Source organism: Perognathus longimembris, chromosome 1 (assembly GCF_023159225.1).
Source record: "Perognathus longimembris pacificus isolate PPM17 chromosome 1, ASM2315922v1, whole genome shotgun sequence".
Classification (NCBI taxonomy): domain Eukaryota; kingdom Metazoa; phylum Chordata; class Mammalia; order Rodentia; family Heteromyidae; genus Perognathus; species Perognathus longimembris.
Window position 1 is genome coordinate 97,107,702 of NC_063161.1, and position 15,515 is coordinate 97,123,216.

Below are 15,515 nucleotides of genomic sequence, written 5' to 3' on the forward strand. Positions count from 1 at the left end.
GACCTCAAAACTGAGAACAATAGGTAATATGCATCTCTTATCCTGTAAAGATTCCTATTAGATCATCACTATGGTATGTGGTAATATCCAGCTCCCCTCTAGTGTGTAGAGATGAGAACATTAGAAATGGGCCTGAGTTGGAGACAGTCCCTTTTTGAGGAGATAAAATATGATGGCATTGCACTTGTTATGTGTATGCTTTTTTCCTTTCAAGGGAAGAGACAGGGTTTGTATTCTCCTTTCTTACCTTAACTGAGGGAGAGTAGACTAAGAGAGCCACTGGCAGAAAGAGTGGTGAAGGGAAATTGTCTTCTGACCTCATCATACCACATTGTACAGGATGTCCTGGGCTCTGTAACTCCTTTGACCTTGACATAGAGGTGACCAGAGTTCCTGAGTGAATTTGATCTATGAACACTGGAGCTTATATAGCACAGTGGCAGGTAGCCGGCATTTGAATGCCTACAGCTAATAAGAAGCTGACAGTAGCTGAGTGCACTAATGGCTCATGCCACTAGTAATCCTAGCTACTCAGGAGGCTGAGATCTGAGGATTGAGGTTTAAAGCCAGACTAGGCAAAGAGTTAGTTGGAGATAAGAAGCAAAAAGCAGGAAGTGGAGGTAGGGTCCAATTGGTAGAGCACTAGCCTGGAACAAAAAAAGCCAAGCAAGAGTTCAAAGCCTTGAGTTCAAGCCCCAGGAAAAGCCCACACAGAAAAAAAAAAAAGAACAACAAATGAAAAAGCTGACTGTAGGGAGTTTCTGTTGCCAATATGCTACTTTTCCAGATGTTGCAGCTTAAATGGGAGCTGGGCTATAGTAACTTAGAAAGACTTTTCTCAAGAGGATTTTCTCCTAGCATAGTAGCTCCAATGGAAAAGGTTCAATGGAGGAATCCCATTATCAGAAGAGCCAAGGGGGATACAGAGATGGCTTACTAGGAAGAGAATTGTCTGGGAAGTGAAGGGTGAAAGAGTGGTATTTTGTTCTTCAGTGGGCAGAATTTGCCACCTTCAGTGCTCAGGAAATCAACTCTAGATTAAATAGCACCAGGGAAGTAAAAATACTTTTATCAGTCTTTTCCTTAAGTTCCAAAGCCTATGACCCTTCTACCCTGAAGGAGCATAGTGAGTGGGGGGAATAAAGGAAGAGAAGAGAAAAAGAAAGGCACAGAAAGGGACAAAGTAGGAACGTATCTCTTCTGCTGCTTCTCTGTGGACCAGTGTGAGAAAGATTTGAATTGGATGAGACATGGGAGCTGTGACTTGCTTGAACCTAATCCTTGAAAATGAGCTTGTCTGTTACAATGTGAAAATGACTAGGAAGCTGTGATAGGAGATGCTGCAGAGCTGGCACTAAGGCAATGCTAAGGAAATTAATAAAGCTGCTTCTCTACCCCATGCTAATACCACAGCCCAAATGGTTCCAATGCACAGAGCAAATGAATAAGGGCTGTAAAATGACCCCTGAACTCAATCCAAATCGAAATGACAAAGGGGTGTCATGTGTGATGGAGACGTGATTCATCTTGTAGGTGGAATAAAAGAATTTTGATCGTATTTTAGGTCTTGAAACTATCCAGTTCCTTTCCAGAGTGGAACCTAAGCAGCCATCATTTAAAAAATCTCAGCCAAGAGATGAGTTTCCCTCATTATTTTTCAGCAATTATCTGTGTGTGTGTGTGTGTGTGTGTGTGTGTGTGTGTGTCTCTTCCTTTCTCTCTCTCTCGTTATCTCTCTCTCCCTCTTTGACTTAGGTATGTAAAAAATAGTAATGATCTGAGCTAACAGTAGGTTACCTCCTGAAAGATTTTGTTTTACCTCATAAAATATTAATAAAGAAAAAACCCACATGCAATGATGAATCTAACCCAAGTAAGAAAAATAAACAGAATAAAAGCACATGTCATTTAGTACAACAAAGACATCCCACCACTGTTCTTTTTGTATTATGTATTATCTATTTCTATTGTTTGAAAAGTATTTGGGGACATGATGGGCATTTGACTCAGTGTTTGGGCTAAATCATTAAAACACACAGCAAATGAAAGCTGTTTCCTATCTACATTGTAGCTTGTAGCTGTTCCATTCTGTGTACCCTCCTCCACAACACAGAGACCAGTGCGTTGGCCTTCTCTGTCTTCCCTGCAGCTCCAACATTTCCTAGCTGGGGCTTAAACTCCTCACCTCCCAGGTAAGGGAGGGCTCTGCTGTATGTGTCTGTAGTTTGTTGTTTTGGCCTGGAAGCAATGGCCTAAGTTGCTTCCAGTATATGAATGAACATGAGATGAGTTTATAGAGAACAAAATCTGCTGCTGCAGGCAGATATCTGAACCATTTAATCTTCACTTTGCCACCCAAATTGATAGAGCTCAGGGAAAATCAATATGCCCTGTGGAAGGCAAATGAAAGACAGGAGATAATCTCTGTCTTTGTTAGAGCATTGGGAATTTTCTTTTCTTTTAGAAGAACTTTCTTTCTTTTATTCTTTATTTCTTTCTCTTTCTTTTTTCTTTCCTTCCTTCCTTCCTTCCTTTCTCTTTCCCTCCCTCCTTCTTTCCTTTCCTTCTGTCTTCCTTCCTTTCTTTTTTGATGGTATCAGGAACTGAATTCAGAACACTCTCACCCTTGAGCCATGACTATATTCCTTTTGCTTTTAGTTTGTTTTTCAGTTAGGGTCTCACACACTTTTGCTCAGGCTGGTCTTAGACTTGCCTTGGATTACACATTTCTTCCCCTCTGTCTTCAGAGTAGCTAAGATTACAGGTATGTGTCACTACATCTGCTCATGGGTAAATCTTTGAGTCACATGCATATAGTTTTCAAATAAAATACTTTAGAATCTTAGGAGCTCATCATTTAAAGCCACATCCTAAATACTGGTAATACTTACATAGGAGTCCAGGCCGACACACAGAGAGAAACACACAGACACAGACACACACAGACACATACACATATACAGAGAGAGAGAGAGAGAGAGAGAGAGAGAGAGAGAGAGAGAGAGAGAGAGAGAGAGAGAGAGAGAGAGAGAGAGAGAATGTGTGTTGAATGGGGATGACTAAGAGAAGTTAAGAGTAAAATAACAGAGAAGAGTTGAACTAAAATAACACAAAAGAGTTGGACTGCTCAAATGGAATGTGGGCAATTAGGCTTCTTGCGAATCATAACCAGGAGTGTAACCTAGGATCTTGGGGCTACTTTATCATCTTATACATCTTAGTATTCTCAAGTACTCTCCACACCTGAACTCTCACTGCATTTACCTTCCCCTTAGTCATCTGCCAAATTCCAGTTTTGCCATTTTCCCTCTAGAAAGCCTTCCTTGAATGCTCAAACTTAGGCAATCATTATTTCTTCCATTCTTTCCCTCATCCTCTCCCTCCTTTCTCCTTCCTTCCTTCCTTCCTTCCTTCCTTCCTTCCTTCCTTCCTCCCTCCCTCCCTCCCTCCCTTCCTCCCTTCCTCCCTTCCTCCTTTCCTCCCTTCCTCCCTTCCTTCCTTCTTTCCTTCCTTCATTTTTCCCTTCCTTCTTTCTTTCCTTTCATTTTTGTGGATCTGTATAATTTACATCATGGATTGGTCAGTCTAAGATGTTTATGTAGTATTTCAGTATTGACACACTTTAAGAATACATTGACACAGAACTACATGAAGGTAGTGAGAAGTCCTGAATTAATCTATTTCACTTTCTTTGCCTCAGGTGTTCCACGGTTTATTTAACCATATATCCCCCTTCTTGTTTTGTATAAAGATTCATATACCTCTAGCACATGGAAAGCAGAGAGAGGAAGAGTGGACATGTTAGGTCAGCCAATGATACATAGAGTTCTAGGCCAACCTGCCCCCCCCAAAAAAAAACATTACTGCACTCCCCAACTGGTATTCTGGAGAAAAGAATTTTGAAAAAGTTACTTTCCATGGTCTGTCTGAGATCAGTTATTATTTTGGTATCATCAAAGTACACGAAAATGTCTGACATATATAAAATGCTTCTTATACATATGCTGAATGAATGAATGAGTGGATTAGAGAATAATCAATGAAGAAGACTTCTTCTGCTGTTCAAGCTCTGACTTGTAGGTTGCTGAAAAGGAGGTACAAACTCTCCTTAGATTTTTTTTTCCCCTTTAGCCCCTTTTAACTCAATTGCTTTAGTATTGACTTAAGGGATCTGAGACACACTAGTGTGCAAAGCTGCCTGCCTTTGGGAGTGTGTTAGAATAGTCACAGAAGAGAAATGGTGGGAAGATGGAGAGGGAGAGATGAGAGAAAAGAACAGAAAAGGGGACAGAGGCAAGTGCAATGGTACAGGTGATAGCCCCTATCTCAGGTCTTAGTGTTCATCAAAGAAGACCCTAATACATATATATATATATATATATTTAGTTGTTTTTCTTTTTGTTGTTGTTTATTGCTACTATGCTGGTCCTGGGACTTAAACTCAGTGTCGGGGCCCTGTCCTAAGCATTTCTTCCCCTCAAGGATAATGCAATATTACTTGAGTCACAACTCCACTTCTCTGGCTTTTTGGTGATTAATGGGAGATAAGAGGCTGATGACTTTGCTGCCTAGGCTGGCTTCAAATTGTGATACTCAGATTTCAACTTTCTGACTAGCTAGTATTACAGACATTCAAGTCCCAGGATACATGGACACACACACACACACACACACACACACACACACACATACACACACTTCAGATAACAGGAAATCATAGAGAATGAGAGAAAAAATAAGATGTGTGCTGTTATTGATATTAATTGATTGGAAATGAGAATATCACCTCTGTATCCACATTGCAAAGGCCCCAAAGAGAAAACAGGCACTGTTAGAAGCAGAACTAACATGACTATCCTTGTTCTTGTTGGCAAACCAGAACACCAGAATCTTCTTGCTTTTGGAGAACTTGCAGCTGAAGACTAGAATGGTGTGCAATTACGGGAAGACATAGGCTTGGACATGTCCTATGAGGAGCCAAGCAAAAGCAGTGATGAAAGTGAAGTCTTTTATCCTAGTCTTCCTTCTGAAGCCTTTCTCCTGGGAGTCACTGAGGCCAGGAGAACCTTACTTTCTAATGTGCCTTGCAAAGAACCACCTTCTTTGGCCAGCAGGGGCCCTATTGAACATCACATTCAGAATCCATAATCAAGATTGGCTTACCTCCCTTGTCAATTGGGAAGTTCTTAAAGACTTTCTTCCTATCCTTCCATCTAGTTTTAGTGAGGAGTAACCTAGAGTGACTATAGCTTTGTTTTAGAAATAGGAATGATAGATCAACAAATTGATAAGAAAACCAAGCATATTATGAAAATGTGAATTTAGCAAGCTCAAGTCACACATTAAGGTAAAGCCTTTAACTAGGTATCCTGGTTCTTAGTGATAGAGCACATATCTGCAGTTTGTCCCCTCCTCCCATTGTCTATGCTTCCTTCCTTGGCCACCAGGTCTGCAGGTCCCTTCTACCAGCCCCTTTCTCCTCCCTTTTCTGCAGAGAGAAGACACAGTCAGAATAAGACAAGAGGCAGGCTTCCCGTGGTTTCCCAGCTCACCCAGTTCACTCTTGATGGTGTGGTCCTGCGGGAGGTTGGAGTGGGTGTTCTGGCTTGTTCCCCCTCCAACAAACCAGTTCACATTGGGATTCCAGCGATTCACAAAGCCACAGAGATGGTTTTCTTCAAAGTCGCATTCTAGTGGAAGGGAAATCAAAACACATTTCAGGGAAACTCCCCACTCCCCAACTCTCACCCCATCACACCTCAGAGCCACCACATGCTCTGCCCTCAAACCATCAGACCTTCATACTGTCTCTTCATTTTCCCCCAGGAACCTATAGACCAGCACTCTTGGCTACTATTAGCCAAAAGAGACATCCTGTAATGAATCAACATGCTTTTTTTTGGGGGGGAGGCTTTTTATTATTATAAAGGTGATGTACAAATGGGTTATAGTTACATAAGTCAGGTAAAGGGTACATTTCTTTTTAGACAATGTCACCCTTTCCCTCACTCTCTCCCAGTTTTTCCCTCCTATCCCCACCCACAAAGTTGAAGAGTTCATTTTCAACATAGTGTCTAGTGAGTACCACTGCTACTTTTGTTCTCCCTTTGTCTCTCCATTTCGGTACCTCCAAAGACAGATAAACAAATACACAAACAAGAAAGAAAGAAAAGAAAACAAAAACAGCAACTCCATTTCCTGGAGTTCATTTAAATATCATTTCATATGATCAGATGCACATAGGCATTGTGCCTTTGTGTTCCTCTCCTAAGAATATCCTCCTTTGAGACCAAAAGAGCATTCACATGGTATGCGAATGCTTCGAGTCCTATTTATTATAATGAATCAACATTCTAATAATCATCACCCCCTTGGAATTGTGGTCCTTTCTCTTATTGGCCCTGTGGCTTGCTGTGGCTCACCATCTGTCTCCGAACCTCTGTTTCCTTTTGTGTGAACTGAGAACAACATTCTCAGGTCACAGGGCTGTTTAAGTGTGGTCAGTGATCAGCACAGTGGCAAAAACATGGGGATCCTTGGTACAAACTGACAATTTTTGTTAGTCATCTTTTTTTTTTTTTATGTTGCTTCAGTGCTAGGGCCTTGTATAAGCGAAGCCAGTGCTCTACTGGTTGAGCCATGGCTCCAGCTCCTGTTTGCCTTGGTTAGGCTCCCACATTATGAGTTCCTAACTATTGGCTGGTCTGGAATGTGACCCCTCATACTTGTGATTCTCTGTGTCATTATGGGTGATAGATGTGCAGCACAGCACTCAGCCACTGGTTGAGATGGAGTCGCATGAACTTTTATTCTTAGGCTGGTGTCAACCCTGAGTGCCTGATCTCTGTCTCTCAAGTAGTTAGAATTACAGGCTTGAGCCACCCAGCTTTGTTTGTCATCTTTATTTAATTAATTTTGAAAGGGTACTGAAACCATGGCCTTGTGCATTTTAAACATGTGCTCTACCATTGAGCTTTAGGCCTGGCCCCAGTCACTCTTGTTTTAATGCATTATTAAGGGGTATGCTCTCAGCTCCAGATTTTTTTTTTTTTTTTTGCCAGTTCTGGGGCTTGAACTCAGGGCCTGAGCATGGTCCCTGGCTTTTTTTTTTTGTTGTTCAAGGCTTAGCACTCCACCACTTGAGCCACTTCTGGCTTTTTCTATATATGTGGTGCTGAGGAACCGAACCCAGGGCTTCATGTATGCAAGGCAAGCACTCTACCATTAGGCCACCTTCCCCGCCCAGCTCCAGAAATTTTGTCCACCAACTTTCTTTAACTTGATGGCCCAATCCTCCATCCTTTTCTTTCCTCATAGTGAAAGATGCTAAGAGCAGAGGGTGCTAATCTTACTCCCTGCTTCTTTTTTTCTTTTTAAAAAAATTCCTATTATAAAGGTGATATACAGAGGGGCTACAGTTACGTAAGTCAGGTAAAGAGAACAATGTCACCCGCTTCCCCTGCCCTCTCCCAGTTTTTCCTTCCCATCCCCACCTACAAGTTGTATAGCTCATTTTCAACACAGTGTCTAGTGAGTACCACTGCTGCATTTGTTCTCTCTTTGTCCTTCCATTTCTGTGCTTCTCCTTATACCTCCAAAGACAGATAAACAAAAAGAAAGGAAAACAGAAACAGCAACCAAAAAAGTCATTCTATTTCATTGAGTTCATTTTAATAAATATTGTTTTGTATGATCAGAGCACATAAGCATTGCACCCTTTTGTTGGGAGGGGGTAATGTGTACGTGTCAGTTCTGGGGCTTGAACTCAGTTTCTAGGTGCTGTCTCCCTGAACTTTTTTTTGCTCAAAGCTAGCAGTCTACTAGTTGAGCCAAAGCTCTACTTCCAGAATTTTTTCCTTTTGTAGTAGTTAATTGGAGATAAGAGTCATGGACTTTCCTGCCTGGGCTGCCTTTGAACCATGGTCCTCAGATCTCAGCTTCATGAGAAGCTTGGATTATAGGCATAAGCCACCAGTACCCAACCCTGATTTTCTTATAAAGAAGCTTCTAGTCAGAAAAGAAGGGCAGGCATAATCTAGGTTCCAGAGTACTTCTGTTGACCCTCATAATCTTGCAATTAAAAAATAAAAAATGGCAGGGTACAGTAGCTCATGCTTATAATCCCAGTTACTCAATCTTGTTAAACTGTATAGATAGGAAAGATTGTGGTTCAAAGACAGCCAGGTAACACGTTAGTAGGACCCAACTAAAATAGAAAGAGATAGAGGTATGGTCCAAGTGGAAGAGTGACTATCTAACAAGTGTAAGGCCCTGAGCTCAACCACTAATACCACCAAATAAAAAACAACAACAAAACCCATGAAAGATAATTTCCATTCTATCCTCCTCTATCTGTTGCACCCTCTACATGTTTACTTGTCTGGACTGGTTTCACCAATGGTGGGTGGAAGGCATGTGGCATAGGGGTTTATTCCAATGTCCTCCGTGACAAGTCTATGTGATTGGCTATGTACAGTCTACCCAAGTACTACAGCCTACCCAAGAAGACTTCATCATACAATTAAAGTTTCAGGTTCTGGTAACTCCTCCTACCTGGCCCCTTGATGCTGGCATTTCCCTCTCACACCTTTGTGGTCTTTTTAAGAGTTGATTTTAAATCATAGAGGCTGAGTTTCCCCATCTTCCCACTTTCCTGCCAGGACCCTAGCTGCTATACCTGTCAACATGTTTTTACACTAGCAAGGATTTTTAAGATTTACTTTCAACTTTTCCATTGCAGTATCGGCCAACCTGTGTCCAATATTCAGTGCCGAAGGCTGCCATGGAGTATCATAAAAGGAAAAGGAAATATTCTTCAGTGTAGCAGACAGAATTCTAAGCATTTTATATGGATCAACTTAATCCTCAAAAGAGTCAGGAACCAAAGGAGAGCGCAATTATACAGTTTAACAAGATAAAATACTGCCATCTCCCTTTAAACAACAAACCAAGAGAAGAAAGGTTATTAACATAATTAACATTTCTTGAGTGCTCAGCATTTTGCCAGTTACCTTCATATCTATGATCTTGTTAACTTGCACAGAGTCGAATGAAGCAAGCATTTTATACCCATTTTTTGGTAGGTGATAAACAGAAGCTGAGTGGTGCAGTGAGATGGCTGAGTCAGCAGGGGGAGCCTCTCAGATGCAACTGACTGGTTCATTGTGACTACATTCCAAGCACTCTATGTGGAATACCACCCACATAGAAGTTCAAGGGAGGAACCTAAACTCTCTGTATCTTTAGAAAATACTTTCCCAGTCTATTTTCCTTCCCATGCTTAAGAGATATCTTTGGAAGGTCAGTAAGAGAATTGAGATGCAAGGAAATTAGCAAAGGCTTCTTTTCTTTGAGAAGCATCTTTGTCATTTTACTCTCTCCCTCTACATCCATTCAGCTTCCAAGTCTTGTCAGGGCTGAAAAAATCTCCCGGATCTACCGACACATTCCTTTGTACTGCTAGCCCCTAGTTTAAGGCATGTGTTATGCCTGCTATGTAAGGCCATTGACTCTTCCTAGGGATTTTCTGCCTGATACCTATGTATGTGCTTTGTCTCCAGCTCATTTTCCAAGTGGCAGCCAGAAATGCCATCATCTGCAAGCCACAGCTGCACACTCTCTCCCCTGGCTGTCTGACTTGTGTCACCTCCCAAACATGTAATTCAGTAAGTCTAGGCTCATTTTCCTGGACCCAGGTTCTTTCTGGAGGAACTCCTTGCTCAGTAATGATTCTCTTTCAAACTTGGCTCAGCCTGGACTGCTCTGCTCTTTCTCCCTATGAGTCTTTCCAGACAACCATTTTCTTCTTCACATCTACCTAGGAACTATTTATGGAGTCCAGAGACTTTTGTCAGTGGCAAGCAGGTAGAGGGTAAGCATCCACAGGGAAGAAAATGACTTCTCCTCCTGAGCTCTCAGAAGCTGGCACATAAGACCCCCAGTTACCTTCATATCCATGATCTTATTAATTTGCAGAAGAATCCAATGAGGGAAGCATTTTGTCCTCATTTTGCAGATGATTAAACAGAAGCTGAGAGGTGCAGTAAGTTGGCTGAGCCAAGAGGGGGCGCTGCTCAGATGCAACTGACTGGTTCATTTTGACCAAGTTCCAAGCACTCCACATGGAATACCACCTATGTAGATAGAAGTGCAACCAGCCCTGCTTGGTGGAATCTCAGTGGCAGCTCTGATTATTAAGACTGGGATAATAGTTTATTGAGAAAGAAATGGAGGAAAAAGAGGCAAATACGATGCCAACTTTTCTGGAAAAGGTTACAGGGAAATAAAAGAATTTACAGCAATCTAGTATTATTTGGGGGAAGGGGTGGCTTTTTGAGACAGTCTCTCCCTAGGTAGCTCAGGATATTGACCTCAAACTTGGAATCCTCCTGCCTCAGCACTCCCAGTGCTGAGTTTACAGACATAGGCCACCATACCCAGCCCCAGAAATAATAAAAATAATGATTATTATTATTATTGTTGTCGGTCGTGGGGCTTGAACTCTGGGCCTGGGTGCTGTCCCTGAGCTATTTAGCTCAAGGCTGGAGTCCTAGCACTTGAGCCACAGTGCCACTTCCAGTTTTCTGATGATTAATTGGAGATAAGAGTCTCATGGACTTTCCTGCCTGGACTGGCTTTGAACTGCAATCCTCAGATCTCAGTCTCCTGAGTAGCTAGGATTACAGGCATGAGCCACTGGCGCCTGGCTTAGTGGGTTTTTTAAACTGTATTTTTGTTGTTGCTGTTTCTTTTATGAGAACATATTGAAGCTAGGTGGAAATAGTAAGGTGACAGTCTTTGCATTCTTTTTCCTTAATCCAATCAGTCCATACTAATGCTAATGAGCGTTTCCACACCAAAGGCATGGAAGCCAGGTTAAGCCTTCAGGTTAAGCTAGCAAAGAATTGAAACCGTTTATGTAGTATGCCCAGTGTCTATAACATAGCGGGTCTTTAGGACTGGTTCAATGTCTTCCAGTGACAAAATTTTCAAGAAACATTTGTGTTCTAATAGAGTGAAGATAAGACTCACCAATGCAGTAGCCAGTTGTCATCTTGATTTCAAAGAGGGCAATGCTGGCTTTGTTTCCCCGTCCTAGGACACCCTCTACTAAAATCTGCACAACATATGGAGAAGGAGGACAGTTAGATTTCAAAGTACTTTGTTCCCTGTTCAGCTGTTAGATAGTAGCTGTGCAGCAATTCAAGGCCTGCAGAGTTGCAATGGGCTTGTTGCATCTGGGTAGAATTTCACTACAAATTTTATAAACAGAGTGTTGGAATATACACATGCATGTGCCCCCATGTGCGTGTGTGTGTGTGTGTGTGTGTGTGTGTGTGTGTGTTCTTAAACATAGACCCTCAGAATCTGGAGGTTAGCAATGTGTCTGATAGAATCTCCAAGCAATCCCAGTCATCACCTTCTTTTGCTCTTGTGTTAGCACTGAGTGGTCATATGGAGAAGACAGCTTGTATCCCTGGGGAAATCCATGCTAAGAATGACCAGGAAGTAAGAGCAGAGAACCCGGAGTCTGGGTAGAGGAAGAAACTCTTTAGAAAAAGTAGAAAGCCCAAATCTGACAGTAAGCTTTCCACCTGAAATGGAGAGGGCTCATGGACAGAACATTTTGTGGTTTCTGCATGGATGAAAAATTGAGAATTTTATACCGCGGAACAGACAGAAGCATGAGAATTCATATGGTGATTTGAAGGAATATTATGATTAATTTTGGGGGGCCCTTTTTCAGAAATGAACAGCTTTCCCTTCTGTAGTTTTAACCTTACAGGTTACCAACTATGTTGGGGTGTGTGAGATGTGATAACTATTGGGAAGATGATGTGTGAAATAAGAAACTCAGACCCCCAATCTTTTTCACTCAGTGACTGCCTAAATGGGGAGGGACCCTAAGCAAACAGCACTGAAAGAGAATATATTTTTTCAAAACTTTTCAAAGACCAGGCAAAGGATGGGGATGAAAAGGTACACTGAGTTTTCATGAAGGCTCACTGCACTTTCAATGACACATTCTCACTACATTTCACTTCCTGGCCCACTGTGTCCAGGTCCAGCCTCCTTCCTTGCTTCTGTCCATACCCAATGCTTTGCATTGTCTATCTTCCTTTTCCAGCACTTCTGACACACACACAAAAATCTGTTTGAAAACAGGACATGTTCTATAAATAGCTTTTCCCTTTCAGAGTACTTTCCATTTCCTTCTTTCATTAAATTACCTTGTCAATTTTGTTTTCTCATCCTGGGGTTTGTTCTCAGGGCCTGGGCACTGTACCCAAGCCTCTTTGTGCTCAAGGCTAGTGCTCTACCACTTGAACCACACCGCCACTTCTGGCTTTTTCTGAGCGGTTTCTGAGTGGACTAGTTTGCCCTGGCTGGCTTCAAACCATGATCCTCAGATCCCAGCCTCCTGAGTAGCTACAATTATAGGCAGGAGACAACAGAGCCCAGTTCTTGTCCAAATTTTATAGCTATTAAACCACAAGGAGGATAATCGATATGCATACCACACACAGTTTAAGAAGGACAAAGATAATTGTTTGAAATAAGAATATCTCAGAAAACCCATTAGAAAATCCATTTCCAATTAAATTCTTACAGAATCTTATAGAAGTCTCATTTAAATAGGTGACAACATGTCCTAGAAGAAGCACTTTTTTGAAGAATAAACAAAATACAAATTTACATTTGCTAATGATTTTCTGTGATATAACTAACCTAAATAGAAGAAGCTCTAATAGCTTAAGACCTCCTACAGCACAAAACCCATCTCACATGCCTCATCTCTTCCCCTTCCACTCTACTTACTTTGAATTTCTTGGAACTGTCTTGCAAATCCAGACTGGCTATGAGCCAGCTGTCTGAGGGTTCCTTAGTTGACCAGAGCAAGCGATCAAAAGTTTCATCTTCATATCTCACATAGAGGTTCAGCTGGCTGGGATCTGACTGAGACTCTGAAGATGCAGCTATCTGATAGACCAAACGGAGGCAGCTCCATTCCTCTGCCTGTAAGTCAGAGCTGAGCAGCACGGCTTTCTCCCCTTGCTTGGCAAAGGAGGCGTCCACATAAACATAATGGCCTGGAAAGAGAAAGGGACACAGGCAAGGAATCAGTTAATGTTCTGCACAATCAACTTGGAAAATGGCACAACTCAGGCCTGTTAAATCTGCAGGCAGCTAGAACCTGCAAGTGGGTTTTGTCAGCTCACTGGAGTATGCCTGCTCACTGGATCCCTGGCTTCCTGTGAGGACATTAAATGATCAGGCAAAACTGGACCACTTTCCCGCATGACAGGAGCATTCTGGGGCTGAGGAGCACGCCACTCAAGAGGGTAGCATGTGCTCTCCAGCTTGTCCCAAACCCATCACTTCCTGCTAGTTTTAACACTGAGGTCAAGTGCCTATTGGATTTCAGTACCTCATAGCAGGTCTACTTAGCACTTGGCATTCATCTGCCTAGTCCCCAAATGCAGCAGGATTCCTGGTAAGGAGATACCGAGCCTGGAGGAGCAGTATGAGTAGGGTGTTCACCTAAGACTGGAGACAAAGTAACTTGGTGGACTCAACTTTTTCCCAGCATAGCTCCCTCCACATTTTATGATTGAATGTGCCTTTATCTGACATCATTGTGGTAAGCTGAACAAGTTTGGTTATCTCAGCCTAGTCCTGAGGCCTAGGCTGAAATAGTTCAGAGTACACTATTTTTAAAAATACAGAAATAAAGTTCCTCTCTCTCGACTCTCCAGGATCAAATCGTCCAGTTTTGATTAACTAAATAGGAAAGTATGTACAAAATACATTGCATAGGAGTGGAAAACAGTGGACTAGCACCCATCATACCTCCTCCATCCTCTCCTGTCTGTCCTCACTCCTTCTTCCTCCTTCCTGTTCCCTTTCTCCTCTCCTCTTCTTCCTTTCCCTTCTCTATCCTCTATTTAACTTCCTTCCTCCCTCCTCTCTTTGTGTCGAGTAATATAAGTGGTATGCTGTTGGCTGCTCCAGGATATGGGGCAGTATTCTTAGGCTGGGAATGTTGTTCAGTGCTAGAGTGCTTGCCTAGCATGCATGAAGGCCTGGGTTCTATTTCTCAGTACTATACTCACAGAAAAAGCCAGAAGTAATGCTGTGGCTCAAGTGGTAGAGTGCTAGCCTTGAGCCAAAGAAGCACAGGGACAGTGCCCAGGTCCTGAGTTCAAGCCCCAGGACCAGCAAAAAAAGATACAGGAAAAATAGACTCTAGCCCCTTGACTTCCTATGCCAGTGACTCAATTGCTTGTGAGCCTTCATGAACTTCTAGTCTTTCTGGCTTGAGGATTCTCACGCTTTCTCAGAGCTTTGCCTGCTCCTGTCTGCTGTGAAGCCACTGTCTCCCATCCTGTGGCATGCCTACTTCACCCTGCATGGTTTGGCTGCCAACACTAAACCCTTACTGGATAGAACTAGAAGTGTGTCTTTGGTTTGTTTGTTCTTTGTTCTTTTTCCCTCTTCCCATGCTCATTGCTCAAAATGGAGATCCCAGCCAGGATCCCTGCCTCTGTGATCAGTACAGAGCCCCGCAGAGCCCAGCTCAGCAATGACCAGCCTCACATACGGGATACAGTTAGGCCATTGTCTACAGGGAGATTTGCTCACTCTGAAAGGGTTTCAGAATTGAGATCTGTCTCTAGATGGCAATCTTCTGAACATAGCAACCACCCAGAGGGTACAAATAGCAACGGCTTCTGGAGAGAACTCAGGCAACTCCCTGTGAGAAAGTCTGACCTTTGCAACTATTGCTACCATTAACACCTTCTGCACCCATGGACCCACAGGAGGAAACTGCACTGTTCTCAGTGTGACATGTGTTTCTACAAGTTTGGAGATCTATTGGGGTTCAGAGTATTCAGCTGGACTCCTGATGCCAACTGATTGTTGAATTGCTACTGACAGAGTGTGGAGTTTCCTTTTCCCACTCTGCTACTGATACAGAAGGAGGTCCACACAGGCTGGCAGTGTGGGGTGATGGGGACAGGGGTGATGGATGAGGAAGATCTAGAAAGCACTTCACATCTTTTCTGAGGAAGTAAGAGAGTTAGGCAGGGGCACAATAAGGGAAAGAAATATAGCTGCTAGGGAATTGCATCCATCTTCACCCCAACTGCTGATTTTGCTGCCACGGAGACTGAATCCTCCCTAGGGCATGTTCCAGCTTCTCCTCAACCTTCCATAGATGGCCTCCTCCCAAAGGGAACGACTCATTGTGAAGCAGTTGTTCTAGAATTTGTGTGTGTATGGGTCACTTTGAGAGCATATTCAAGCATAGATTGTTCTTCTCACATCCCTTACCTCCTCCTTTCCAGGAGGTCTGGGGTGGTGCTGTGTTGCTAACTGGTGGTGTTTCTGAGACGCTCCAGGTGATGCCTATGGCTGCTGCTTTTGAACCACACTCTGGGAACTATTGGCTTTCAACATCTGACAGAGAAGCAGGATTCATTCCCTAAGCACATTGTCTATCAAAGAAAGTA

The 15,515-nt window shown here is 42.7% G+C and overlaps 1 protein-coding gene across 2 annotated transcripts in view; it reads right to left on the minus strand.

Moving 5' to 3' along the window:
* Mamdc2 (MAM domain containing 2) overlaps positions 1–15,515 on the minus strand; it is a 152,504-nt gene that overhangs the window by 65,413 nt on the left and 71,576 nt on the right. For both annotated transcript variants that reach the window (XM_048332783.1, XM_048332791.1), the window contains exons 3-5: positions 12,820–13,091; positions 11,032–11,116; positions 5,553–5,690 (exon numbers count right to left, since the gene is read on the minus strand). In XM_048332783.1, coding sequence (XP_048188740.1) covers positions 5,553–5,690; positions 11,032–11,116; positions 12,820–13,091 — 495 coding nt within the window. The remainder of the gene's footprint in view (positions 1–5,552; positions 5,691–11,031; positions 11,117–12,819; positions 13,092–15,515) is intronic.